This window comes from Homarus americanus, unplaced genomic scaffold, assembly GCF_018991925.1.
Source record: "Homarus americanus isolate GMGI-L3 unplaced genomic scaffold, GMGI_Hamer_2.0 scaffold34360, whole genome shotgun sequence".
NCBI classification, from domain to species: Eukaryota; Metazoa; Arthropoda; class Malacostraca; order Decapoda; family Nephropidae; genus Homarus; species Homarus americanus.
The window spans coordinates 8675186-8702326 of NW_024739403.1; the positions used below are offsets into that span (position 1 = coordinate 8675186).

The window sequence follows — 27141 nt, forward strand, 5'->3', positions numbered from 1 at the left end:
AACGTCACTAGTGGAGTTCCCCAAGGCTCAGTACTTGGACCATTATTATTTATTATATACATAAACGACATAGATATCGGCATAGACAGCAACATAAGTAAATTTGCTAATGACACTAAAATAGGACGTGTAATTAAATCCGACGAGGACTCCGCAAAACTACATGAAGATCTAACAAATTTTTCGTATGGTCTGAAAAATGGCAGATGAAATTCAGTGTGGACAAATGTAAAGTACTCAGTATAGGAGATGTAAACAGGGAAACCAGATACCAGATGAACAACGATGCCATTGTGAAATCCGACTGCAAGAGAGATTTAGGAGTAATGATAAGTAGGAATCTTAAGCCAAGTAAACAATGTGTTTTTGCTCGTAACAAGGCTAATAAAGTACTTGGATGGATATAGAATCCTTGGAAAGAATCTAGAGGAGAATGACAAGACTAATCCCGGGCATTAGGAACCTTGAGTACAGAGACAGGTTAAAGCATCTTAATTTGCACTCCCTCGAGAGATGCAGAGCGAGGGGCGACATGATAGAGGTATATAAATGGAAGTCAGGGCTAAACAAAGGGGACATTACAAAGGTACTCAAACTATCCAACCAGGAGCGAACTCGTAACAATGGTTTTAAATTAGCCAAATTTAGATTTTGGCGCGAAATAGGTAAACACTAGTTTGGAAACAGAGTAGTGGATGAATGGAACAAGTTACCAAATATCATCATTAACTCGAATACGCTGGATAGCTTCAAACATAGGTTGGATGCTTATGTGAGCAATAGGGGTTGGGTGTAAATGGGACTGCCCAGTATGGGCCAATTGGCCCGCTGCAGTTTCCTCCATTCTTATGTTTTTATATTCTTATGTTTCATTGGACACGTTGAGCTACAGTTTGTCTCTGATAGCAACAGTATTCGCGAAGGGTATTTTCTTCCTCTGTCTGCCGAATGCGCTCGTCTTCTTCGGGAGTAGCGACTCTGGAAAGGGGTGTCCTGGCTGAAGGGAAGGGTAAACCGTTTGTACTGGCACAAATTTCATATTATAATTACAAAAAATCAATCAACATTAGGAGTACGTAAAAATAATGCATAGAACATTTCTGCATTCATACATAACCAGGTCCGTCAAGTTTCCCGTCTCCTCCCGTCTCTGTATCCACTTGGAAACGGTTCAAGGCAAGACACCTGGCTGGTGAGCGATGGCCTTTATACTGAGGCCGTTTTCTCTCAGGGCGAATGTGATATAAGCTGATAAGATTACAGTTATCTTTATTAGGTCGAATGGAGGTGAGCATAGAAATACCCAGTGGAATATCTCCCAGCATCAACAATAGCGTCTTAATTTAAAGTAAAATTTAATGTCTCCTCGTCTCTGGCAATATCCAATCGGAGGTGGCAGGAGAGGGAGTGTAGTATTATTTTGGAATATTTATTGTCTCACAACATTCGTTTAGTAACATATGAAAATGTAATTAACTACATCAGTAACAGGCGCAGACTTACTAATTTCCGATACCACATTACCCTCTGCATTACGTATTCATAAATACTGAGTTGTAGCTGAAGACGTTTTACCTCGTCCTCTTCCATCTCTGTTGCTACCTTCCACGCTTTCCCTCCACACCCTCGCCCCCCACCCACTATCTCGTCACCCTAGTCTCACACCGGCCCCTAGTCGCTCCACTCCACATCACGAGTGAATGCTTCAGACGCGGGTTCATATTCCCGTGGTTCACAACTCTCGGAGATGAGAACCAACAACAGGAAACATTGACATTTGGTTAGTGAATCTACCGCATTCAGGACAAATATTTAATAACAACAATGTAAAGGAACTATATTATACATATTTGAAAGAATACTGTGTATCTGGAGGAGTTGAATTTAAATTTAAATTGAAAAACAATATTGACAATAAAACTATTACATCAAAAGGACAGGATAGTATACTACTCCCACCCTCACCTTTGCCAAACCCTTTTGGGGTTTACAAAAAGTTATAAATGTTAATACAATAATTATTTTTACATCAATGAAATAGTTCATTTTAACATGAACACTGTACTACATTAAAAGAACAGATAATGTAATCCTACACAAAATTAAATGTCTTATACTTGGAGCAAAATTTTTATACATTGCAAGAATTACTTTAATTTTTCCATCATTAATCATCCAACAAACTTGTCTCTTTAAAGTAGTGATCTCACTGTTCCTGTATGGTTGGATTTTTTCACATCTTAATACATAATGTTGTAGTGTATGTGCATCTCTAAGATGACACAGTTGACCCGCCCCTCCACTTATCTGCCAGTAATATTTGTATCCCAATCTTAGTCTCATTATAAAAGTATCAACAGATGGTAAGTTTGTCCCATAAGTTACTTTGGTGTTTTGTAAAACATATAAATAGTGCTGAAAACTCTCGCTACATACAGCAATCACTTCTCTTCTTGCTTCTTCTCATTCCTCTCTTTTTCTTTCATTTCCCTCTTTATCGCTCTAATACTTACATTGCTAACATATGCATCTTTTCTGAATTTTTTGGGGCCAATTTGTCAGCAGTTTCATTTTAAATGGATCCCCACATGTGATGGAATCCATACAAACTGCACAGTACATTCCATTTCTTGCATTACTATGACCAGTTGTTTATAGATATTAACAATATGAAAGTTACATGGATTTGTACTCTGAAAAGTTTCCAATGCATTTTTACTATCAACAAAAATATATGGTTCTTTACATTTCTGTACAGCAACTTGGAGTCCTTCACATATTGCGTGCAGTTCAGCCAGCGTGGATGAGGTGTTGTTACTAATTCTTTTACAAACTGTTTCATCTGCATAACACTCATTGATAAAATATTCCCTTATAAGAGCACCACATCCCGCTTGACCGTTACTTAATACTGATCCATCACAATATGTATGTACAGTGTTTCGCCTGGTAAAACTATTTATGTTCTCTAAAAAGACATTTCGTAAATAACTGGAATGTCAATCATCCCCCCCCAAGCTGTAAACTATTTACTGCAATGCATCCTTCCTGCCATCTTCTAAACCTTAAATAAGTTTGTAATGAAATGCAATATTTATCTACTCTATACTCCATCATAATATTATACAATAGCCTTGCCTACTCGGACACATTGACAAGAACTATTCTTTCATTTAAGCACATTATTGTACGGGACAACCTATTATCTCCTCTCCTAATGGTCCTAAGAGTAGCGGCTACAGCAAGTTCCTTTACTCTATGTTCTATACTTGGTAAATCTAACTCCATTCTCATTATTTAAATTCTAGTGTTCCGTTGACAACCTAAAACGATTCTCATGGCCTCGTTTTGTGTCACTTCAAGCTTTTGTATAACTTTCTTACTATGAATTATAAGGATGGGAACTGCATAGTCAATAACTGAACGTATATTACTGATATAAACCATCCATAAAATAGGACTACCTGCGCCAATTCCCTTCCATACCAAAGCTCTTAAAGGACTTAAACATCATTTACATGCATTCTCCAGGTATTGCATCTCACGTACTTTACTGTTGGACTTATACCCAATGTACATCCCAAAGTATTTGTAAACATCAACCTTTTCTAGCCTTAATCTATTCAAAAATATATCCCCTTGTTCATAATTTCTAACCTAATATTTAGCTTTGCATTGTTAATTACAAGGCCCATTCTACAACAAAGTGTACTCAATGCATCTAAAGCCTCTTGCAGGTTTCTCATACTTTTTCACTGTAAAAGTATATTATTAGCATATATTGTAATCTGTGTGTCTTCAGGATATTCGTTGCGATCCATTAAGTTCATCAATATGTTAAAAAGAGTGGGGCTAAGTACACCTCCCTGTGGAGTCCCCCAACTCCATCTATCTTTCTTCTGAGTACCAACCCTGAAACTATAATCCAGCCATTCTGTTATTCAAGTAAACCACAATCCATTTCAGCAACTTCCCAGAAACCCTTAAATCAATTAGTTACTCAAGTATGACTTCTTTATTTGCCCTACCAAAGGCCCTTTTAAGTCCACAAAAGTCCTGCATGTAGCCTTGGAGTTATTTAAACACCTTACAACACAATCTGCAGTACTTCTCCCTTCCATAAATCCATGTAAATTGGGCGCCGAGAGATTTTCCACTTTATTCAACAACCTGTTTAATACTATTCTTTCCATCATTTTATTAAAACAAAAAGTCAAAGATATTGGACGAAAATCTTCATTGTTCTTTGGTATTGGTACAATTACTGCTTTTTTCCACTTAAGAGAGATACAACCTCCAATATAAGACATATTCAACAAGTTTAACAAAGGCCCTTCTCTAATACCAGCGAGACAGTTAAGGATATCATATGTTATTCCATCATTACCGGGTACTGTAGACTTTCCCTTTTCAATCGCATGTAATAACTCGCCTCTCGTTATAAGAACACATGTATTACCCTCCAGTATACACTAACTTTGTACTAACTCACGCCCAAGTCTACTCTTACTTTGTAATGAGGCCGACACACTCTGAGGTAATTCGGCAAAACTAGCAGTCGCAGCCCATTTCCTACTAAGTTGACTGGCCCTGCCCAGTTGGGTCAGCGTAACTGTTGCCCTTGCTTCGAACACCTCGCAATTTATTCACTTCCTTCCATATGTCACCCAAGCTCTTACCTTTAGCGATTCTCCCTAAAAAGTCTGTCCAGTATTTATTCTGTGCCTCTTGCTTGATTTCACTACACATTTTTTGCAGTTTCTTTCAGTACTTTCTTGATTTCATAACCATTGGATTTTCACTCCATTCTCTTTGCTCCTTTCTGAGGAGTTTATTCCAGCCTGAACCAATTTGTCCTGAACATACATATTGCGTTTCCCATGAAATATGTCTCCTTTATAACTACACTTACTTGTCGTCAAAACAGAAACAATAATATGTAATAAATTATCATAGAAACCATCAACATCCTTTGGTTCATAATCTGTATATCAATCCTGTATAATAGTGATCAGCTCCTGTTTTTTGTCTTCCTGTAACCAATATCTTTTCCGCTTAATTACCTTCTGTATTTTGTTAACATGCACAGTAATTCGTAATGCAAAACGATCACTATGCAAATCCCTAACTATATCAGCATTCGCTCTTATTCCACATGTATTAAAACATACTGCATAATCTGACTTCCTCCATGTATGTGGGTAGGCTCATGATTCCCCAATATGTCAATATCAAACTCCTCCTAGAAGTGTAACCATCTCCTTCCATTAATGCTGTTGGGTTCCATAGTACCCAGGACTTCCTGTCTAGCATTAATATCACCAACCATAACACTAGCATCATTAAATAGGCACTCAGACATGTCATCAATATTCAAATTTTGAGGTTGTACAGTCTCATTCAAGATTCTTCGAACACTGTTGGAGACGGCTGGTAACTCAAGGCCGTTTGTTTACTATACTATAGTACGTAGTATAATATAATACGAAACAAGAAAGCCCAACCATTAATTAAGCAACAGGGAATTAAGTAACCAATCACCGATAACCTTTTACATTCATTCATGTTTTTTACTACGTACTAAAGTAAACAAACGGACTTGAGTTGCCAACTGTCTCCAGCGGTGTTCGAAGAATCTTGAACGAGACTGTACATAGATGTTAACAATACATATAGACCTCCCTTGGACATAGATTTTATCACACAAACTTTCAACCCCATTCTGCTTGTCAGCTATTACCAATTTAACCAGTACATTTTTCCGAACATAAATTAACAGACCTCTTGTATTATTTTTATTATTAGCTGGTAAACAGAAACTTTGATAATCATGTAAATTCATCAAATTACCATCCTTCGTGCCTGTCTCTTGTAAGGTTATAACATCCATCTTATACAACAGTGCATAAGCATGCACATCTGCAGTTCCAGGACGTAAGCTATTCTCTCATCCACAAACAGTTCCATTACTTCTTTCACTCGAGCTAATACCTTATCTTGTAATAATTCGGGTTTGTCACCCCACTTGCGGGTTATCTCTTCCCTTATGTCCACATTTCCGGTCCCCCAAAGCAAAGATGGTTTGTCAGCTTATATTATTGTATTATTTTCAACCTTCATTCCTTTTAGTTCAACATCCAGATTTCTATGTTCACAAAAATGGGCAATTACCTTCTGGTTGGCCTTTACCTTTTTTCTAAGCATCTGAATTTCTTGCCTCAGTTGAACTACTACACCATACACATCACAAAACTTGTCAATTATCTTCTCTTCTGGAACAACTTTTGCTGCAGCTCCTGCACCATTTCCTGTTACCTTTAACGTGTCACTCTGTTCCATCCTCTTCTTCCACACGCAACTCCCCGTCCTTCCTCCTTTTCTCGCTGCTGCTCTTCCCCCATGCTCTGCCACCGTGCACCACGCATCTGTGGCTTCTTATTGCAAATTGAGGAACCTGCATTATGCGCGCCGCCACAATTGCAACAGCACGGCATAACATGTTGCCCAGACTTTATTTTATTTCCACATTCTATTGAATAATGATTTTTCACACAGTAACGACACCGACATTCACTTCGACGTTTCCAGACCAAATGGCCCCACCTGCTGCACTTGCAACACAAAACAGATTGTTCAATAAACTTTGCAATTCTCCTATATCCTATTCCAGAAATGAATATCTTCTCCAGAACGTCTCCCTTCATCAAGGTTACCACTTGGTTCTTCTCACCTCGGATTTCGTGTCGCTTTGCCCATACGAATCATCTATCGTCAAGAAGAAAATCAGGATCCATTATAACCAGGTACATGAAGGCGATCACCTTGGTGTGGTGTGCTGTGTCCTGAGGCATCGTCATTATCACTTCCTTAAGTCCTGTCGTCGTCAAAAACTTTACCTCCTCATCCCCAGCTACAGTCAGATAGGAGTTATTATGACCTTCCTTAAGCCGGGGTTCATACTTTTTATGCTCTCTTTCCAGCGCAGCAGCCCAACTCAACAGCTCATAAAATGGCATGCGTAATTCACTTGCAAAGTTCAACCTCCTCCTACCTGAGCTGTTTCCACCACCCGGGGTGTTCGGCACATTGGTACTTTCAAGATGATTCATTCGACTAACCTGCTGTGTTTTATTCTCAGTTGAATTCTTTTTGCTTTCTTCTGTGTGTGCAGTCCTCTTCTTCCTATCATTCGCTAACTCTCGCCTCCTCTTCTCTTCTTTCTTACTATTCACCTCTTGAAAACTGTCTGTCACCTCCATTGTTGTTGGTCACGGATCATCTGCTTCCGATTCGGTACTTGAAAGCCGAAGGTTGTCTTCTAAGCTGTTCAGTAGTGCAATCTTTTCTTCTCTAGCCAAAGCCTTCACAAGTTTCTGCCCACCACTTGCCCCAGGCATGGTGCAAAGTTTAGGCAGCCGGTGAAAATCAGCAGTGTTGTCGCAGAGTACAAGGCTGACACGTCCGACCAGTACGGCCATCGTTCAGAGTATGCCTGGAGGAGTGATTGCTTCGAATGCGGGTCCATATTCTCGTGGTTCACAACTCTCGTAGACTAGGATTAGCAATGTTGACTGTAACAAGTGGATGTGTGGAAGGGTGTACCTTAATCTAACTTCTAATACGTGACAAAGTAAAACCTGGAATGAAGTACAACAGCTCAGTGAGTGTCGTGGCCGGATCCCCAAGTGTGTTCATCATCGAGAGATGACTGGAAAAACATTGAATATATCAAGTTGTGGTATAAGGTTACATTACCAGATTTAGTAGCAAGTGCAACTTCATACCTTGAAACACAGTACATCTGGGTATATACTGTAGACATGGCATCTTCGTCCAAAATGAACGTGAGTGAATAAATGGTATGAATAAGTACGATATGGGAAAGTAGAGCGTCAGTTATGATAAGCCTTGAGAAAACCCCTACTGGCAGAGGTGAGTGACACTTTCTACCTGACCACCGGGGTAAGTGGACGTGGTTTTCTTGTTTATCGCATTAACTTCGCCAACTATCACCCTAACATACTATGATGCAATATCATATTCTAAATTGTATCGTTCATTTCAACACGTATTATTAGATCAGTTGTGTTTACAAAACCGAGAAACAAGTATTAAAATTGTAATGCCTGTACTGTGTATGTACAGTCTCGTCGAAAATTCTTGATACAGTCAAGATGGATGGTATATATCAGCCCCCACCCTTACTGGACGGCGGGTTGTTGTCAGTGATGTCACTCGCGAAAAAACAAAGTTCGCCAGATTCGTTTCTGAATCTGTCCAGGTCACTAAACTAAAATTCGTGGTATGAAAAAATTATATTCAGCTACAATTACGTTAATTATAACCAATACAATTCTGCATTCTACATTGTATTTTAATTTTAAGAGCGTTCAATACGAACATCACTGTTTAGGAGGTTTAACAATTTATGACCTTAATTCTAGTTTCAGTCAGTAGCTGGTATTCATTTGGATTTATTAAAACCCTTTTAAGAATTCCGTGATGGTGTGTTTAAGATTTTAAGACAATTAAATACAGAATACAGCAATCTTGAGGTCAGACAACTACTGTATATAGTTACCAACCAGCTTCGTACCAGTGATGTTATTTAACAACTCCTCATTTTAGAGCTTTATTATCCTTCATTACTTTAGCTTTCATATTATCAGTGTACATAGTTTTTAATTTAGTCTTTATAATTATAGCTAACGAATGAGGAAATAATAATAGTAACTCAGTTGACAGTAAAAATAATATATTCGCTAACGAACGTTGTCATTCATTTTACACATTATAATGTGCGAAGTTATGAAACATAAGTCAGATTTTTACTTTTCTCTTCTTTAATTACATGTTATTTTCTTGAATAACTTAAGCATGTCATTAACAGTGTAAACAAAGGTTTACCTGAAATCAAATAAACTCTTCGTGCATTTCACACAGTGTACAAAATTGCATTCATTACTTAAATTCCACTACAACCATCCTAAACGTAAATTGCAGGTTATATGTAATTTAAGAAAGCTATATCAATCACAGCGTAACTTGAAATACAAGAGTTGACGGTAAAAATAATATATTCTACAGCAAAAGCTTTCATTTAGGTTATGTAATTTAAGAAAACTATATCATTCACAGCGCAAGTTGAAATACGACAGAAGTAATCCTGTCGAAGTTATGGATAAGGGGATAGATTGCCACAATGATGATATATTTTTTGGCATTATGTTACTCATAGTTCATAGGCATCAACATCATCATCATCGGCATCTGAAGACTCAATTTCAGTATCAGATTCCAAGTCAGTATACTGTACGAGTATGATTGAGATGGCACAAGTTCCAGTTGAGATGCTACTTGATCATCATAATACCACAGTGGACAGTACTCTCCGTTTTCAAGTATCCATCCATGATTTGTTGAATTGTGATTAACAACTGGGTCCCTAAGACTGGCTTTCTTCCAAAGTTGGGTGACTACGTTGGCCGTTTTGATCTTCTGCGTACGTACTCTTTGGCAAGGGGGTAAAGTTGAAGCGTCTTCTCCTTTAATTATTTGGAGAGGAGATTAACTAGGTTTTGGCTTATATTTTGGACGAAATAAAGAATATCTTGCTCAGTTGATATTTTGCCCTTTGCATCCATACATTGTTACTATATATTTCTAAATGACTGAAAAAGCCTCTTGAAAAATAATAGATGATTCACCAAGTTCAGCAAATGCGTTCAGAAATCGTGGGTTTTTGTTTATCAGTTGGAAGGGTCGGACTTTACATTTTTAAGAACAAGCAGAGGTGTAGACGCAACCTGTTAATGTGTGAAAGCCAAGGATGCCCTTGATCTTGTCCTTAAGGTCTGCACACTCCAAGAGCCGATACATCTACGTAGCGCCTACTGTTATTAGCTGCACTAAATGCATCCCCCCATATGTAGCACTCAGATACTGTGATAACAGCATGGTACAGCAAGATAACTAGAATATCAGTATCAGAAGCACGAACCACGACGTTACTTCCTGGAAGATTCTGATTTATGTAGTGAAGTGCAACCTTAGTGTCTGCTTTGTCGTGGTTTGGTGCATGTAGCTCTTGAACTTCTTCTCGAGTCACTGTGTTGTTGCTGCCACTGAATTTATAACATTTGTCCTCAAAATTAACATACAAAGTGTGATGTTGCGGTATATCAACATAGTGCGCCAAAAGTTAAAGTTGTTCCGGTAAAATCGCCTCTTTCTTTTCTTTGAAATTTCTTCAAATTTGGGAATTTTATAAGAGTCAAAGAGCAGTTCAATCCGGTTTCTCATGAAAATACTTCTTAATATACCACGCTATGCAGAGGGAAGATTTGGTGGTAGTGTGTGAAGAAGCAGGCTACCATAAATTACAATGACGTCTACATATTGCGGGCTGTTGGAGGTGATAGTAGACTCAAGCAATCTCAATAACTTGGACTTGTCAATTTTAGTAGAGAACCATCCAAATGACAGATTAATAGAGGGCAAGGCGTGAGTGCAAAAGAGAATACTCTCTTCAGATCTAACTTATTTTCAACACTAAGATAGAGCAAGCGTCCAAATAAATCCAGTCTTCCTTTAAGTGCAGTTACTTGCGATGCAGTCTTTGGTGAGCATTTCTCAATGGCATTTGATGCAAAATTACAGATTTTTATTTTATTAAATGGTGCTTTAAATCGGTTAGGATCACCTACACATTCTAAGATAAAGCAGTTTCTTGCTTCTGATCCATTAATTCGGATGCTGAAAATCTAGTTCTCTAATTCTTCAGATGTTTCTAAGACAGTTTTTATCTTTCTTAGTTTGCCTCCACCATCAGTGAAAAGAATCATTTAATCCTTAATGCAAGTTTTCAACTGAGCAATGTCCTCACTGTCTTCTTGATGCTTTGTGCCTTGTGTCAGTTCTTGCACCAAGTGTTTCCCTTAAACCTGTTGTCTCTAAGAAATGAGACAGAATCTTGAGTCGGTCTCCTCGAGTCTGTAGCCATTTTTTGTGGCACTGTCATTTGTAGAGAATCATGAGAGACCTATAAGTTTGTTTTTGACATCGGCATTAATGGTTTGCTCTAAAGAAAGGTCAACAGGAACTCTAGAAAAAGACTGATTAGATCGTACATGTATGCGTTCATAACACGGAGGGAGGACTAAGATCAAGGGTCCCTTTGGGACATTTGAATGCTTAAATGCAACGAACAAAAGGCCTTGAAATTATGGTTATAATTCATCTTGCATGCCAGCTATTGAAGGAAACTAGAATTATGTTTGGTCAGTAATTGTTAAATCATCTCAACGGTGATTAGAATACATGGCGCTTCTTACTCAAGCTCCGTGTGCCATATTGCATGAAGATGGTTTTTTGTTTGGTCATCAATTGTTGTCTGACCTCAACAATGAGGGCGACAATGGGACGCCGCCCCACCCAAACCTAGCGTCGATGACTCATAAGACTAGCCATTCCTTCCTTTCTAAGGTCAGTTCCTTCAGTCCCAGAGCTCAAACCAGATCATTGATTGTTGAACTAACACCCCCCCCCCCCAAGGACGTACTATTTTATCTGAGTAAATCAAAGCAGACATTTTACTTAATATTTAGACAAGTAGATTTGTTGTACGGTAGTAATTTGTTATACCGTGCTTGAGATAATTATAAAACTAGTCCAGTGTTATTGTGTAAGTGACCAGGTTGAGTGGAGGGAGGGAAGGGGGCAGGTGCGTGACTCAGCCTGTGCCAGGTCAGCCCTGCCAGTTATTTCACTGGACTAGATAGTATGACTTATTTAAGAGAGGACAGACGTGTAGTTATAAACATTTTAACTTTCTTTATTTGACAAGCAACTAAAAGTATATTTAATATTTCTTTCAACATAAAGTGAGAGAGATTCACGTTGTTTAGAGGTGCGATAATGGAAATTCATGGGCCCAAGGGTCCCAAATTACTCAGCAAGTTAAGTACCAAGAGATTGTCATATCTGAGTTAACTATGATTCTTAAAAATAAAAATAAAAATTAATATAAATAGAAAATATTTATGGGATCTTCCACTGTATGGGAAGTTGTCAAAAATTTCTTTCACGCTTTCAAGGTTGGGGTAAAATTTTCAAGATCTAGCAACAAGATCTAGTGGCCCCACTGGTCACTGTCCGCTTATCGTCCCCACGAAAATTGTGACCAAGTCCCAGGTTGCTGATCTGACTTTCTGCCTCATTTACACACAATTGCAGGGTCTCAATTGTTTCTCTTACCATTGACAACACAAAATACATACAGTATATTGTTTCTCACTTATCTTTTTTTATCATTTTTGTAATTCTTTATTATTATTATTATTATTATTATTATTATTATTATTACATTTTCACCCCCAGGCCCCGATGTGGGTCAGTGACTTGCGCCCGGGTGGGCTAATCCCCGTAGAAAAGAAAAAAGAAAAAACATTAACAGACAGTGGGAATACAACAGGGGTAGACCGGAGCTGGTGCGAGACCATCCATGGCGGACAGTCTACAGGCCATCATTAAACAGCAAGGCAACTTAAAGAATAATTTTGGTGACAATATGTCTGATGCATAATTTCTGTAATCTAAAGACTAGATTGTTTGAATTATAATTTTGCTTTTTTATAACTGGAAATATTTACAAAGATGTCAAGTGTATATAACATTTACCTTTTTTTTTACGGGGATTAGCTCACCCGGGCACAGATCACTCACCACTTCTGAGCCTGGGGGGCGAAAATGTAATAATAATAATAATAATAATAATAATAATAATAATAATAATAATAATAATAATAATAATAATAATAATAATAATAATAATAATAATAATAATAATAATAATAATAAAATAATAATAATAATAATAATAATAATAATAACAATAATAATAATAATAATAATGATGATGGTGATAAAGAAGAAGAAGGAAAAATAATCAGGAGTGAAAAACGCTATGCTATGTATGTTGCGTTGTCAGAGTAAGATAAACAACTGAAACCCTACAATTGTGTGTAAATGAGGCAGAAAGTCAGATCAGCCCAGGGGGTAGTACCAAATGTAGGAAAAATGGCACAGGGAAAAATGGCGCAGGAAAAAATGACACAGGAAATATTGCAATAGGAAAATATGGCACCGGAGTAAAGGCATAAGCCATCAGACCAGGAAAATATGGCACTTAATTTTTATTGACATATTTTCGCTACTTTTTCCTAGTATGAAAATTGTGACTTTTTTCCTGTGTCATATTTTCCTACTGGTATATAACCAAAGAAAATTTAGCAAAACCATTGTACCTATATTGGCAAATAATCATCTAAAAAAATAATATAAATGCAGGATTGCTATTGTTTGTCTGTGTAAATAAAGCCTGCATCATCTTACTCAAACATTTCAGGCACTAAAATATGGCCAAACTGTTTTGCGAGGAATTCAGCCCGTTGGTTGACTGTGAGATAAATGGAGTATTTTCATGTTTTATATACACGTAATATTCAGAAATTTTAAACTTATATTTAGAGATGTTAGAGCAAAAATGACCGATCTGCCGAACAGGGAAACATAAGTGGCCAGGTTGAAACACTCATGCCTCGTGGCGAGTTAAAACAAAGCCTCCAAGCAACGCCCTCAGTCAAGGGGTGGAAGCATTTTGAACTAGGCCTATAGAAATTTAAATGTACTTTATCGATTTAATGTAAACACGATTCGTGAAGATAAGGGACACTTATAAAATTTAAAGCTATTGTGGATAGCTTCCCAGTTCAAAATATGTTACGTGTGTCCCAAGGAAACTAATAGAAATACGCGAATCCATGACGTCAAGAGGGGGAGCAGGCGAGCACCTTGACGTATGCAGGCTTTGGCCATTGACCAGGCCTCAGTAGGTTCACGGTCATTGACCTAGCCGGACGTCTAAGCACGTGCTCCCTGAGGAAAGCGACGACGTGGCCTAGTCCCTTCCCGCTCATACATCCGTGTTGCAAGTAAGTCCTTCTTCGATCTCAGTCAGTGTTTACATAGGGCGGAGAAGAATCTAACAGTAGGTAACAAAGTACTCATTTTGCAGGGTCACGAGACCCCACTTGGTTGGTGGTGATGGTGGTTTGGAAGATATAGCTGACTACTCAAGGGGTTGTGAATCCAGGTGAAAAAGTCACAGGAAAAAAAATCACAGAAAAAAAGTAACAGGAAAAAAGTCACAGAAAATGTCACAGAAAAAAAGAGAGCAAAAGTTGTTTCTTCCATCTTACACAGTCCACGTGGCGTAAGATCCAGGAACTGGGTTTGAGTACACAGTATAATGTCAATGTCGAATTTCGTTTGTTTTGTGGCATGCTTGATGCACTAGCTTTTTTGCCCCTGGAAGACGTTATTGAAGGTATGAGATACCTCAAAACTGTCATTCCACCTGAAGCCGAGGAGTTGCTCATGTATTTTGATCGTACATATGTTAGTGGCTCCTTTCAGCAGCCAGTTGCCATGCCCAGTGATGCCCTGATGCCTCTGAGAATGCGTCACACCTCATCTATGTTCGCCCCACACCTATGGAATGTGCATGACTCCATCATGAACAACAATGCTCGTACTAACAACATCTGTGAAGGGTGGAATAATAAGTTGTTCAACCTCGTCGGTCACTACTATCCCTCAATCTGGCGCGCCATTGAATGGTTTCAGCTTGAAGAAGCGACAGTGAGCACCATTATCAAGCAGGATGCTGTTGGCAACCCACCTCAAGGAAGAGTTCGTCAACGCTATGTGCAGCTACAAGAACGTCTTCGCAACTTATGTGTTGCTCGACGGGAGGATCACAAGACTGTAACAGATTTTCTTCGTGTCGTCGGTTGGAATATTCGTCTTAATGATCAACACTAAATATACGCGTAATGCCATGCTATTATGTAAGTTATTTTCAACGTGTACATGTCATGTAAGTACTTCAATAAATGACTGTTTTAAAGGTTTTAATAACTTTAATAATGCTATGACATTATGTATTTTGTTTTCAATGTGTACATGTTATATATTGCCAATAAACGACTGACAAATGCTTTTGTTTAATTGCCTTGTATTGTCAGTTAATAAGCGACTTAAAATACTAGTTGTTCAATTACTTTAATTAGTATCTGTGGTGTTTAAAGGAAATGTGACTTTTTTTCCTGCGACTTTTTTTTCCTAGCCAAAATTGTGACTTTTTTCTGTGACTTTTTTTCCTGTGACTTTATTACCGGTCACCGGGGTGGATGCCTACCCGGCCGGCGAGCAGATAGGTGTCCCTATTTGCCAAACTACCGTGACTGACCGCAGAGCTTGGATATGGTCGATCTGGTTCATCGAATCTCCCCACCTAGGTTCATACAACACCACAGGAACCACCCACACATCTCAGTCAGTCAGTGAAAAATCCTACTGACGGGAATTAGAACCCCTCCCTCATTCTGGGGAGGGTTCACCTGGTTGTACTCTTAGCTGGCCTAACTGGGCTGGGCTGACGTTCGCTCTCTTCTTGTCCATGAAGTACTAGGAGTAAGCCAACTGAGTGCAGACTGAGTGACTGAAGGGTCACACTTTGGGACCTGGAATTCTAGTAGTTACGTGGAGACATTCTTCTCCCCAGGATTGGGTGTATGTGATTAAAGTAGCCAAGTCCAGGTGTAAAATCAACGGCCTTATGGTTTCTTGTAAATGCCTGTCACTTGGCAGGTTAGTAGTTACAACCTTCGGGCTCTGTGTAGTTAGGACAGTTAGGATTATAGTACTTTGTGGGTCATCCCAGACAGGCTATGAGTGATCCATGTCCTCGTGTAATATGACTAAATCAGGATTTCTATTCCTCAGGGATTGTTATAATTTTGTCGGATGCACTTAAGGCATTTTCATCGGTACAAGTAATATTTTTTTAATGTTTTATGTACCACTACGTGATGTATGATGTATGAAGGAATTGTTTCAGATGAGTAGGGTTCTGATGTATGTAGTACTGCTGCATTATTAGTTCTTTTCTGATGCAATTAATATCTTTTAATAATTTTGTTAATGCCATGTACAATTTGTGTTTCCCATTGTAGTGTTGTAAGCCACGCTAACAAGTACTCTAGTGCTTGTGTACAATTATTGATTCCGTCTTTAGTGTTGGAAGGTATAGAAGAGTTATCTTTTACCAGTGCGTCTCATTAGCCCCAATCACAGGTACTAGCTATTCCACGGTCACGGTAAATACTTTTATTAATTGTGTTTGTGCTGGTTCGGTATTCTCTGAGAAGCGCTTCCACTGCATTACCATCCACTATAACTCAAAAACCCCAATAGGTAGAATTCCGACCGGTTATATATACAGTATATAAATATAAATATATATACACACACACACACATATATATATATATATATATATATATATATATATATATATATATATATATATATATATATATATATATATATATATATATATATATATATATATATATATATATATATATATATATGCTGATGACCAAAAGGAAACAAGAAAACACGAAGTTCCCAAGCGCTTTTGTGTAATTCACATCTTCAGGGGTGAGTACAGACTAAGGAAGCTTCTGAGAAAAGTTTAAGCTTATGGTATCGAGGGTAAAGTTTTAAATTGGATAAAATCATGGCTCATCAGTGGGGGTTCTCCAGGGGTCAGTACGGGGCCCACTCTTGTTCATAATCTACATAAAAGATCTAGATACTTGGATCAGCAGTAACATAAGCAGGTTTGCGGATGACACCAAAATAAGGCGGCAGATTAATGCAGGGCATAATGCAAATGCACTACAGGAGGATTTAGATAAACTACAGGTGTGGTCAGAAAATGGCAAATGAAATTCAACACCAGCAAGTGCAGCATACTTAATATTGGAAGAACAAATACTCTCAATGTATACAGCTTTAACAACATCAACCTAAGAAGTCGACTTGTGAAAGAGACTTAGGGGTACTTGTAAGCCCGGACCTACGGCCTAGAAAACAGTGCGTTAATGTTCGTAATAAGGCAAACAGAGTATTAGGTTTTAAATCTAGAAGTGTAAGTAATAAGACTGCGGAAGTCATATTGCAACTATATCTTGCTCAAGTCAGGCCGCACTTCAATTATGCTGTTCAGTTCTGATGTCCTTATTATAGAATGGATATCAATTCACTAGAGTCGGTACAGCAAAGAATGACGAAAATGATTCCGGGACTTAGAAATCTTCCATATCAAGATAGATTAAGGTAACTGAACTTGCATTCCCTAGAAAGACGAAGAGTGCGGGGAGATAGGATAGAAGTATTTAAGTGGATGAAAGGAATTAATATAGGAGATATAGAAAAAGTTCTTATAATATCTGAGCAGGATAGGACTCGTAGCAACGGATTTAAGTTGGATAAGTTTAGATTTAGGAGGGAGATAGGAAGGAACTGGATCACAAATAGGGTGGTAGATGAGTGGAACAAGCTTAGCAACTTTGTAGTAACTGCGGGAACGCTGGAAGTTTCAAAGGAGGCTAGGTAGATTCATGGACGATAGAGAGTGGTAGTAACTCGGCAGAAGCTGCCATGCATAGGCCAACCGGGCTATTGCAGACTCCTTATTTTCTTACGATCTTATATTCGTTGTAAAGGAGATTGAGATTAAGTCCCTAGTGACAGCAGGTGTCCACCATATTCAGGTCATAAGGTAGAGTGACCCAACCCTTTCACCAAGTTACAAATCTCCTTAATCATAAAATTGTCCTATTTGTACATGCCATTACTCAAATTCATGTTGACACATTCGATAATTTAATGAGACTAGATTCTATAATGTTCATACTGACTATTGAATTACAAAGTAATATTGAAAAGGCATTATCCTAGTCACTGCAATGCTTATTATCTCTCATATGAATGAATAGAGCCTTGGATTCCTGGCCTGTCCTAATTCTATATTTATGTTGTTTAAGTCTTTTCTCGTCTGGTCTAAGTATTACATTCGTTGCAAGGAACCTTGTAAATGCAGCCACCTGCATTGCTGGGGGAGTTCTTAATTAACATTTGCTTTACAGTGCATGATTTACTAAATGTCACATATACGTTCCAGGTTTTCAGTTGTAGAGGAATTTGAGAGAAATTTTTCTTAAAAGGTAATACTAAGAGATTCTTATTGTCATGGGGAGGTTTAGGATCAGTTCTATAAGACGATTTCTTAGCGGTGTTGAGGCATTTATCTATAAAAGAACTAGGGAGGCTCCACATTGTCTCACTGTCCAGTCCCCAAAACTTCTTCTTCCATCAATAGTTCATTAACGGTGTATGTAAGTTCCACCATGTTTTTCACTACAACGGTACAGCAAAGTAAATTTTTTAGCTTTAAACTGTTATTATTTTATTGTCTAATCATCACGTACATATAACACCACCCATCATCACTACATATAATAATATCCATCATCACTACATATAACATCATCCATCATCACTACATATAATAATATCCATCATCACTACATATAACACCATCCATCATCACTTCATATAACACCATACATCATCACTTCATATAATACCATCCATCATCACTACATATAACACCATCCATCATCACTACATATAACACCATACATCATCACTTCATATAATACCATCCATCATCACTACATATAACACCATCCATCATCACTACATATAACACCATCCATCATCACTACATATAAAACCACCCATCATCACTACATATAACAACAACCATCATCACTACATATAACACCATACATCATCACTTCATATAATACCATCCATCATCACTACATATAACACCATCCATCATCATCACTACATATAACACCATCCATCATCATCACTACATATAACACCATCCATCATCACTATAGATCGGTAAAGTAGTTTATGAGATTCTCGTGCGGACACACACACACAAACACACAAACAAAATCACAGACATACTTCTTTGTTTTATATATATATATATATATATATACGCTAGGCCACGGTAGGACCCCACCTTCCGGGTGGCTCCACATTGTCTCACTGTAGTGCATTATGGTAGACCACATTTTTGGTTTTGCCATTAGCAGCAAGTATGTACAGATTTTTGCCAGTTCCCACTCTGGAGCATTCAACATAGAACTGTCCATGAGAGAAGCAAGGAAATACCAGGTTTAGGCCAACCATCTATAGGGACTGTCCCTGGCTTTTGTAGATGGCCATGGCAAAGCTCACTTTAACCGGGAACTGAAGTCGCTTGAACTCAAATGGCAGGTCAGTGGTGATGAGAGGTATCCTTAAGCTTTTCCTGTCAGTATTGTAGCTTCCAGTACATGTGGCATCATGTTCTTTACCATCAGTCTTGTGCCATTGCAGAGGATTGGTGGTTCAAGATTTCTTAAGAGCATTATAGGAGTTCCAATCTTGAGAGTAAGGTGGTGAGGAGGCATTCCATCGGGCTCCAAGGAATTAAGGAATTCTGCAGGGTACTGGACTGCTTGGTCCTGGTCGATTACTGTATCAACAGATTTGAATGAGGTCTCACTGCCTGGAAGCTGTCTGAGTAGAGACATGTTTATTTCAGCCACTGTTTCATTCTTTGGTGCCAGAATTGCGTGTTCACGCAGCCACTTGTGATCCTTGTAGTGGTGGATAATGTTTGGGTAGACCATGTTAGTGAGTACAGTTGAGGACTTTATAACATTTCCACATCCTTGAGGAATGATTATTTATCCTTCTGAATCAACAGGGAAAGTTCCATTCCCAACCTGTAGTAGAAGGTTTGCAAATCCGTCCAGCATCCTTATCTCCTTGTAGATGTACTCTCATGTTTGTGGATAGGGTGAGTGTCTGAACACTTCTCCAAAGGTATGATGCCCTAAGGCACACATTCAGTTCATCAGCTGGAGCGCTTCGAGGAATGAGAGGTAGGGTCTGGCGAAAGTCTCCAGCAATGACCATTGTAATGCCACCCATGAGCTGGTCATTTTCTCGTATGTCTTGCAAGGTCCTGTCCAATGCTTCAAACGCTAACTTGTGAGACATAGTGCATTCATCCCAGACTATCAGGCTACATTTTTTCTAAGAGTTTTGCCTTTGCCGATCCCTTATTGATGTTGCACACTGGATTCTCATTGTGAGCGAGGTTGAGAGGCAGTTTAAAAGTTGAATGTGCAGTACGTCCTCCTTCTAGTAGTGCTGCAGCAATGCCTGAGGATGCCACAGCAAGAGCAATTTTCCCCTGATGACGTACTTTGGCCAACAGAAGGTTGATCAAGAATGTTTTTCCTGTCCCGCCAGGTACATCAAGAAAGATCATACCTCCCTGCTCCGTCTGTATCGCTTGCAAGATCTATTCATGAGCCTAACCAGGTGAGGCTAATTTTCTTCAACAAAATTCACCAGAACTTCAACTGAGTAGTCTGTCTCTCTGAGCAACTCCCTGTTTACAGCTACTGGTACTTCTCGGTTTGGGGAAGGCAATCCAGAATCAGTTAGGTTTTTTCCGCATAGCTCCATCACTTTGTCTTCCAGCATGATCAGAGCCCTGTTGAACATGTCATCCATGAACTCAATCTCTTGACCAGGATGTTCTCTTTTTGCTTGATGAAGCAGATCCTCTAAAAGACTTTCTTGGTGGTTTTTCCAGAGCTGACTTGGGTTGGAAAGTCCACATGTAGCAATCATGATGGCAAACAGGTTCCTCATTCTCATTGGCGATTGAGTAGCTGCTGCCTCTTCTAATGTGTCATTCCAGTGACCATCATCTTCCAGTAGGCCAAGGAGATTGCACGCTTCCTGATAGGTTCTGCAGACTTGTCCATTCACTGTCTTGAGTGCTGCATATGATGTTGGGCCACGGATGTGGTGCAAAAGTAGTCTCAAACAATAGCATTCAAAGTTGTTGGGGTGAACCGTGCAGACACGTCCCAAAGCATTGCCTGACTTTATCCCTGGATATCCTTCAACATCGGCTCCTTGAGCTATTCTCTGAACTTTTTCATTGAAGCCTGCCATATGTAGAACTTGGGTACTTCAACATACAGGAGTATTTGAGCAAACTCATCTTCCTGTGAAAGCTTAAAGAATGCAGTGAGAGTCGTATCAGCAGGATGTGCCATTTGATTTTGTAGAGACTCTTCTGTGAAGTATACTCTTTGTCCATTTTCCAGGTAAACAGCCAGATGAACTACTGTTGGACATCGTTCGTGTATGGGAAAACTAAAAATTCTCCATAGGGCTTCATTGCTGCATATATAACGGCCCTGCTGAAACTGTGTCACCTCAGCATGATTTCCATCCTTTTCCAATGCAAAGATCGCTTGGTCAGTGCCTTTGTTGACGTATCTGCAAACATACTTGATGGACTTGACTGAATTACTGAACTCCACATTGATGTGCGCATTGGATGCGTTATTCAAAAGAGGATTGTAGGGGACCACCCATATAACATATAACAACATCCATCATCACTACATATAACATCATCCATCATCACTATATATAACACCACCCATCATCACTACATATAACACCACCCATCATCACTACATATAACACCATCCATCATCACTACATATAACATCATCCATCATCACTACATATAACAACATCCATCATCACTCCATATAACACCATCCATCATCACTACATATAACAACATCCATCATCACTACATATAACACCGTCCATCATCACTATAGATCGGTAAAGTAGTTTCCATTATACATGGATCATGCACACCTACAGTGCACCTACAGACGCCACAAAACTCGATTTAATGAAGTGAGTTGAACTGAGACTTTGTAGACCTGTTGCAGATGTTGGCGATTTTTCTACTTGTGACGGGTGGCGCTGCTACCCTGGCCTTAGCCCACACTCCGGGCAGCTGCATGTACGAGGAAATCCTTGGTACTTGGATCTTCAGGGAGACAGAACGTACTGGTGATCACACCCTTGACTGCCAGGAACTCGGCACCATCGTCCACACCAAGACCTTTACCCTCAACTTTCCCGACACTGCCACGGATGAGCTCGGTAACCGCGGCAGCTGGACCATGATCGCCAATCAGGGCTTCGAGGTAAAGATAGACACCGTCAAAATATCTCTGTAAATATCACTTACAGGTGTGTGTAGCTGTCAAAATTTTAAGTGGTCCTACGTGCCATACTATCAACATCTAGTGTCCCTGTGTAGTTGATAATTAAGACAAACTTATAAAGTATTCATTACTATATTTTTTTTTGTCCTAACCCAATATTTCAACATATTTCACCATCAAGATGTATTTTTACAGTAACAAAAAGGGATCGGCAACGCAATCATTTTCAAAATCTAAAATACCTTAAAGAAGTTTATGTGTATTAAAAATCAGAAATAACTACTTCTTTACACTGATATGACATTGGCGTCACCTTATTGTGGTGTGTTGAGATTTAACTGGAATATAAAGTTTTCTTTGTCGTGTAGTTGTTATTATCAGCAAGTGCTTTTTGCTACTGTTGGCGTGTGTTTCTTGTTATTGTTGGCGTGTGGTTCTTGTTATTGTTGGCGTGTGGTTCTTGTTATTGTTGGCGTGTGGTTCTTGGTATTGTTGGCGTGTGGTTCTTGTTATTGTTGGCATGTGGTTCTTGTTACTGTTGGCATGTGGTTGTTATTGTAGTCGTTTTTTCGTTATTTTTGTTGTTTCCTACGCTGTTTTTGTTTGTGTTGTTCTTTTGTTGAGTATTTAGTTGTTTTTGCTGTTGGTGATGTGTTTTGTTTTTGTTTTGTCGTGTTTTTAATGTGTATAGTTGTTGTGTGTCTTGTTTTCGTAATTTGTTTGTTATTGTTGCCTTGTGTTTGCTGTCTTTGTGCTGTGGTTTTTGTTGTTTATGTTGTTACGTGGCTGTTCCTGTTGTCCTGTTATTGCTCTTTTTGTGTGGCTGTTGTTCCTGTCGTGTGGTTGCTGATGTGGTTTTTGTCATGTCGCCATTGTTCTTGTAACTTGCGGGTGGCAACAGTGGATGCCTTTTATCGATAATTATGAAAAAATTAACATGTGTTTGTGTCCCATGAGATAGTCTGAGTTTGTTCCCAGTGTGATATTTTTACCCCTTAGTCCATCCTACCCTATCTGACGCACGCCCACCCCTACCCCATCTCTCTCACGTCCACTCCACCCTATCTCTTTTTCACGCCTACCCCACCCCATTTCTCCCACGTCCACACCCACCCCATTTCTCCCACGTCCACCCCCACCCCATTTCACCCACGCCCACCCCCACCCCATTTTTCTCACGCCCACCCATTTCTTTCACGCCCATCCCCATCCCCTTTCTCTCATACCCACCCTCATTGAAACAAATAAGGTATTTATCACTTTCTTTATTTCTAAATTTGTTCTTAAATCTTTTTCTATTTCCTTTCTTATATATTTAACTTTTTCATATAGAGATTTAGGTGGAGGGGGGAATGTTTTTTACACTGAAGGTGTTATCACTTTTCACTACCCCGCAGGACAGAGGTTCTTACACAAAAGGAGATAATAGTATACAGTAGACCATATTCATGAGTGCTCTCACTGTTCACTACCATGCAGGACGGTGGTTCATATACAAAGGAGATAATATCATAGGTCACATGCATAGCACAGCACCGTGTCTCGCCTAAGCTTACCCCAAAAGACAAAGCTGGACAACAGTGATATAGATATACTGCTATGGCTAGCTTTAAGTAGGGTAGACTTCATGAAATACCCTTTAGGTGTTCCCAAATACTCAGTCCTGGCTAAAGAATGAAATCCTGGGCGAAAAGGACCAACAGAAACACCGAGGTAAATCTACATTACTTACACATATTTACAAATAAAAGGTATAAGACATAATATAAATGATTTTCCTACCTAATTGGGAGTTCAGAATAAGCACCATTTGTGTTAGCTCCTGTATAAATGTGGGTTAATTACATTAGACTTGTATAATTATCACCCCTTGTAATCCTCCATAGCTGTGAGGTTCATGTTCAGAGCACGTGATAAGGTGTGTCCACAGGGAGATGTATCACCTAGTGCTAAGTCAAGGCATAAGTGACCGGCTCCCTGGCTACCTGTTGCGGACAGTTTATACTCACGACTCACGAGAGGTAGACGTTATTACAGTGGGGAGTAAGACCAGGCACCTGTCCCTAACGTTCAACCGACGAAGCTTTGTTTTCCTATCGTAGTAGCTCTTCTGAGTGTGCTGGGCATTGATGAGTTCTTGTTTGGCCAACTCACATGTAGCTTGAAGACGGTCATCGAGGTCAATGACATAAGCGTAAGTGGTCTTTACTTCTGGGTCAGGGTGCCTGTCATCCCATAATTCACGCAATATATGTAAGGGTCCTCGAACAGTTCTTCCATTCAGTAATTCGAATGAGGAAAACTTAAGGGAAATCTGCAGAACCTCGCGAAACGTAAAAAGCAAGGGAGCAACGTAGCGAGGCCATTCCTTTGGTTGCTCAGCTGCCATCTTCAGCATTTTCTTTAGCGGTCCATTGAATCGCTCGCATAGTCCGTTGCAACTTGGGTGGTAGGGTGATGTGCGTAGTCCTTTTACCGACAGCAGATGGAATACTTCCTCCATCATGGTGGGGGTAAAATGACTACCTCTGTTGCTTAGCACTTGCTTGGGAATGCCAGTTCTGCAGAATATTTCCATCATTGCTTCAGCAATGGTTACAGCCTCAATATTCTTCAGCGGCAAGGCTTCGGCCCACCTTATGCTGAAGTCAATGAGTGTGAGGATATACTTTGACCCGGCACTTGTCCTAAGGTTGATGCGTTCCACAAGGTCAACGGCAACCCTTTCAAAAGGCTCAGAAATTACTGGCAGAGGCTGCACCGGACTAGGTCTCACTCGTTCACGATCGCTGGTTTTCTGGCAGATATCGCACGAACGCACGAGTCTCTCTATCTCCTTCCCCATGCCAGGCCAGAAAAATACTGCATGTATGCGATCAAGAGTTTTTTTTTGTATCCCATGTGACCACCGAGAGCAGCACAGTGACCCATCTTAAACACTTCCTTACGGTACAGTATTTAGCGGGAACCACAAACTGTAGACGTTCCTCCTAGTGTGGTGTCACAAACTCACGATACAAACGGTTCCTTTTCTTGACAAATCTTGTTCGGTTGCCATAAGAATTTCTAATGGTCCCTGCCAGTAAGTTCCTTCGTACCGCATTGAGCGTGGGGTCTGTCTCTTGTTCTCTCAGTACGTCTTGACAGTCCATGAGGTGGAACCAGTGGAATGGCATGTGGTTGTGTTCGAGTGACCTGTCGGGTCACGGCGGCAGCAGAAGTCTGGGTGGTCGCATCCATGAAACAGCTACTCCTAACCCCTTCAATGATCCCAATTATCACTTCAGAAATTGGCTCGGACGTAATTTCTGCATTAATCCAACCAGTGAAGAACGTGGGATTCCACGTGCACTCTTGCCTCAGGCACAGTTGTGATAGATCCATCAATCATCTTGACGTGAATCTGCCCATCGGTGAACTGATGGTTTAGTAACAAGGTCTTCTTCACCACGCAGCCTGAGGATCCGTTGTCCCTCATAAAACTGAGTACTTGGTTTCCCACATACTCAGGCTGGATAAGGAAGTTGGCATGCCAGTGACAAGAGTGTGTGGAGGCGGCTGGTTGTCAAAACTTGTGATGCCTCTGTTCTGTGTCATCCTAAGGTGGAGGTTGTCCCAAATGCTGCTTAACCAACCCCAAATCAGTTAAGCAGCCGCACCTGAATTGACAGGATGTGCCAGCGCGGCAGAGCCGAGCCAAGGATAACGGGGTTTTAGTTATCTGGATGGTGTACAGATCGTACGGAACTATTGACACTGGATGAACGATCGGACTAGGTGTAGGGCAAAAGGCATCCCATACAAGAAAGTGCTCATCAGAGTGGTAAAAAGATAAACCCTCGGCCCTGAAGATCAAAAATAGTTATGGACACAAAATCTACCAACAAATCATTCCTCACTGACTGGACAAAGTGTTGTCTTTGTCAACAGGATAAGAAGGAAGATCTTACGTCTCCACATGCAAATCCTGCCAAAAAAGGAGATGACGGTTACAAGAGTTTGGCGAGGAATCTTCCTCTATTTCATTCAATCAATGCACTGCCAATCAAGCTTGACCCTGTAAGATTTGTTGAAGGTGATGGGACAGAAGAGACCTTGAGGAGAAACAAGGCACAGTATCATGAGAGTTGCAGACTTCTGTTCAACAACACAAAGTTAAATAGAGCTCAGAAAAGGCGAACCTCTGCAGCTGCTACAGAGGAGAGCAGCACTAGCAAGATACCACGAAGGGTCAGAGACCCCAAAGCAACAGAATGCTTTCTATGTGAGGAAGAAGCTTCGGGAGATCACATAAGACATGCAATGGCAATGAAACTTAATAAAAGATTGAATGATTGTGCGAAGACACTTAGCGATGGAAAATTCCTTGACAAACTAAGTGCAGGAGATGTTGTGGCACAAGAATTGAAGTATCACCCTCGCTGCCTGGCAGAACTGTACAACCGAGAAAGAACACACCGAAATGCTCATGAGCAAGAAGAAGCACAAGAGCTCCATCCGAATAAGGATGCATACCCAACTGCTTTCTCTGAACTGGTCACTTACATCACTCAGATGAAAGCTTCTAGAGAAGGTACTGAACCACCCATTTTCAGACCTGCTGACCTGGTCACACTCTGCAGACAGAGACTTGAGCAGCTGGGTGTTGGATCGCCCGATGTTCATGCTAATCGACTGAAGGACCAGCTGCTTTTTCACATCCCCCAGCTACCAAGCTCATCACCAAGGAAGAGATATCCTACTGGCCTTTGAGAAGGATGTTGGCTCAATCCTGGCACAAGCAAGAGATACCATACACGTCTTCATACATGTCAGAAGTCACAGCTGGCTGAAAATTTTCAAGCACAAGTGAATGCTACAGAGAGAAAACCACATGGAGATGCTATCATCATATATGGCTCAGCACTGATAAATGCCCTGCCTCCACGCACCTCAAAGACTTTTGATGCCTATGCCAGAGAAGACATCCTGCCCAAAGTGGAATTCTATGGTGCCAAATACAATAGGGTGGATATAGTGTTTGATGTGTACAAAAAGTCAA

General features: G+C 39.8%; 1 protein-coding gene across 1 annotated transcript in view; it reads left to right on the plus strand.

Moving 5' to 3' along the window:
- Positions 1 to 1683: 1683 nt before the first annotated feature.
- Positions 1684 to 27141, plus strand: part of LOC121874598 (dipeptidyl peptidase 1-like) — a 110612-nt gene continuing 85154 nt past the window's right edge. Inside the window, exons 1-3 of the mRNA XM_042378820.1 lie at positions 1684 to 1780; positions 6671 to 6803; positions 21819 to 22079. Coding sequence (XP_042234754.1) covers positions 21819 to 22079 — 261 coding nt within the window. The 5' untranslated portion in view covers positions 1684 to 1780; positions 6671 to 6803. The remainder of the gene's footprint in view (positions 1781 to 6670; positions 6804 to 21818; positions 22080 to 27141) is intronic.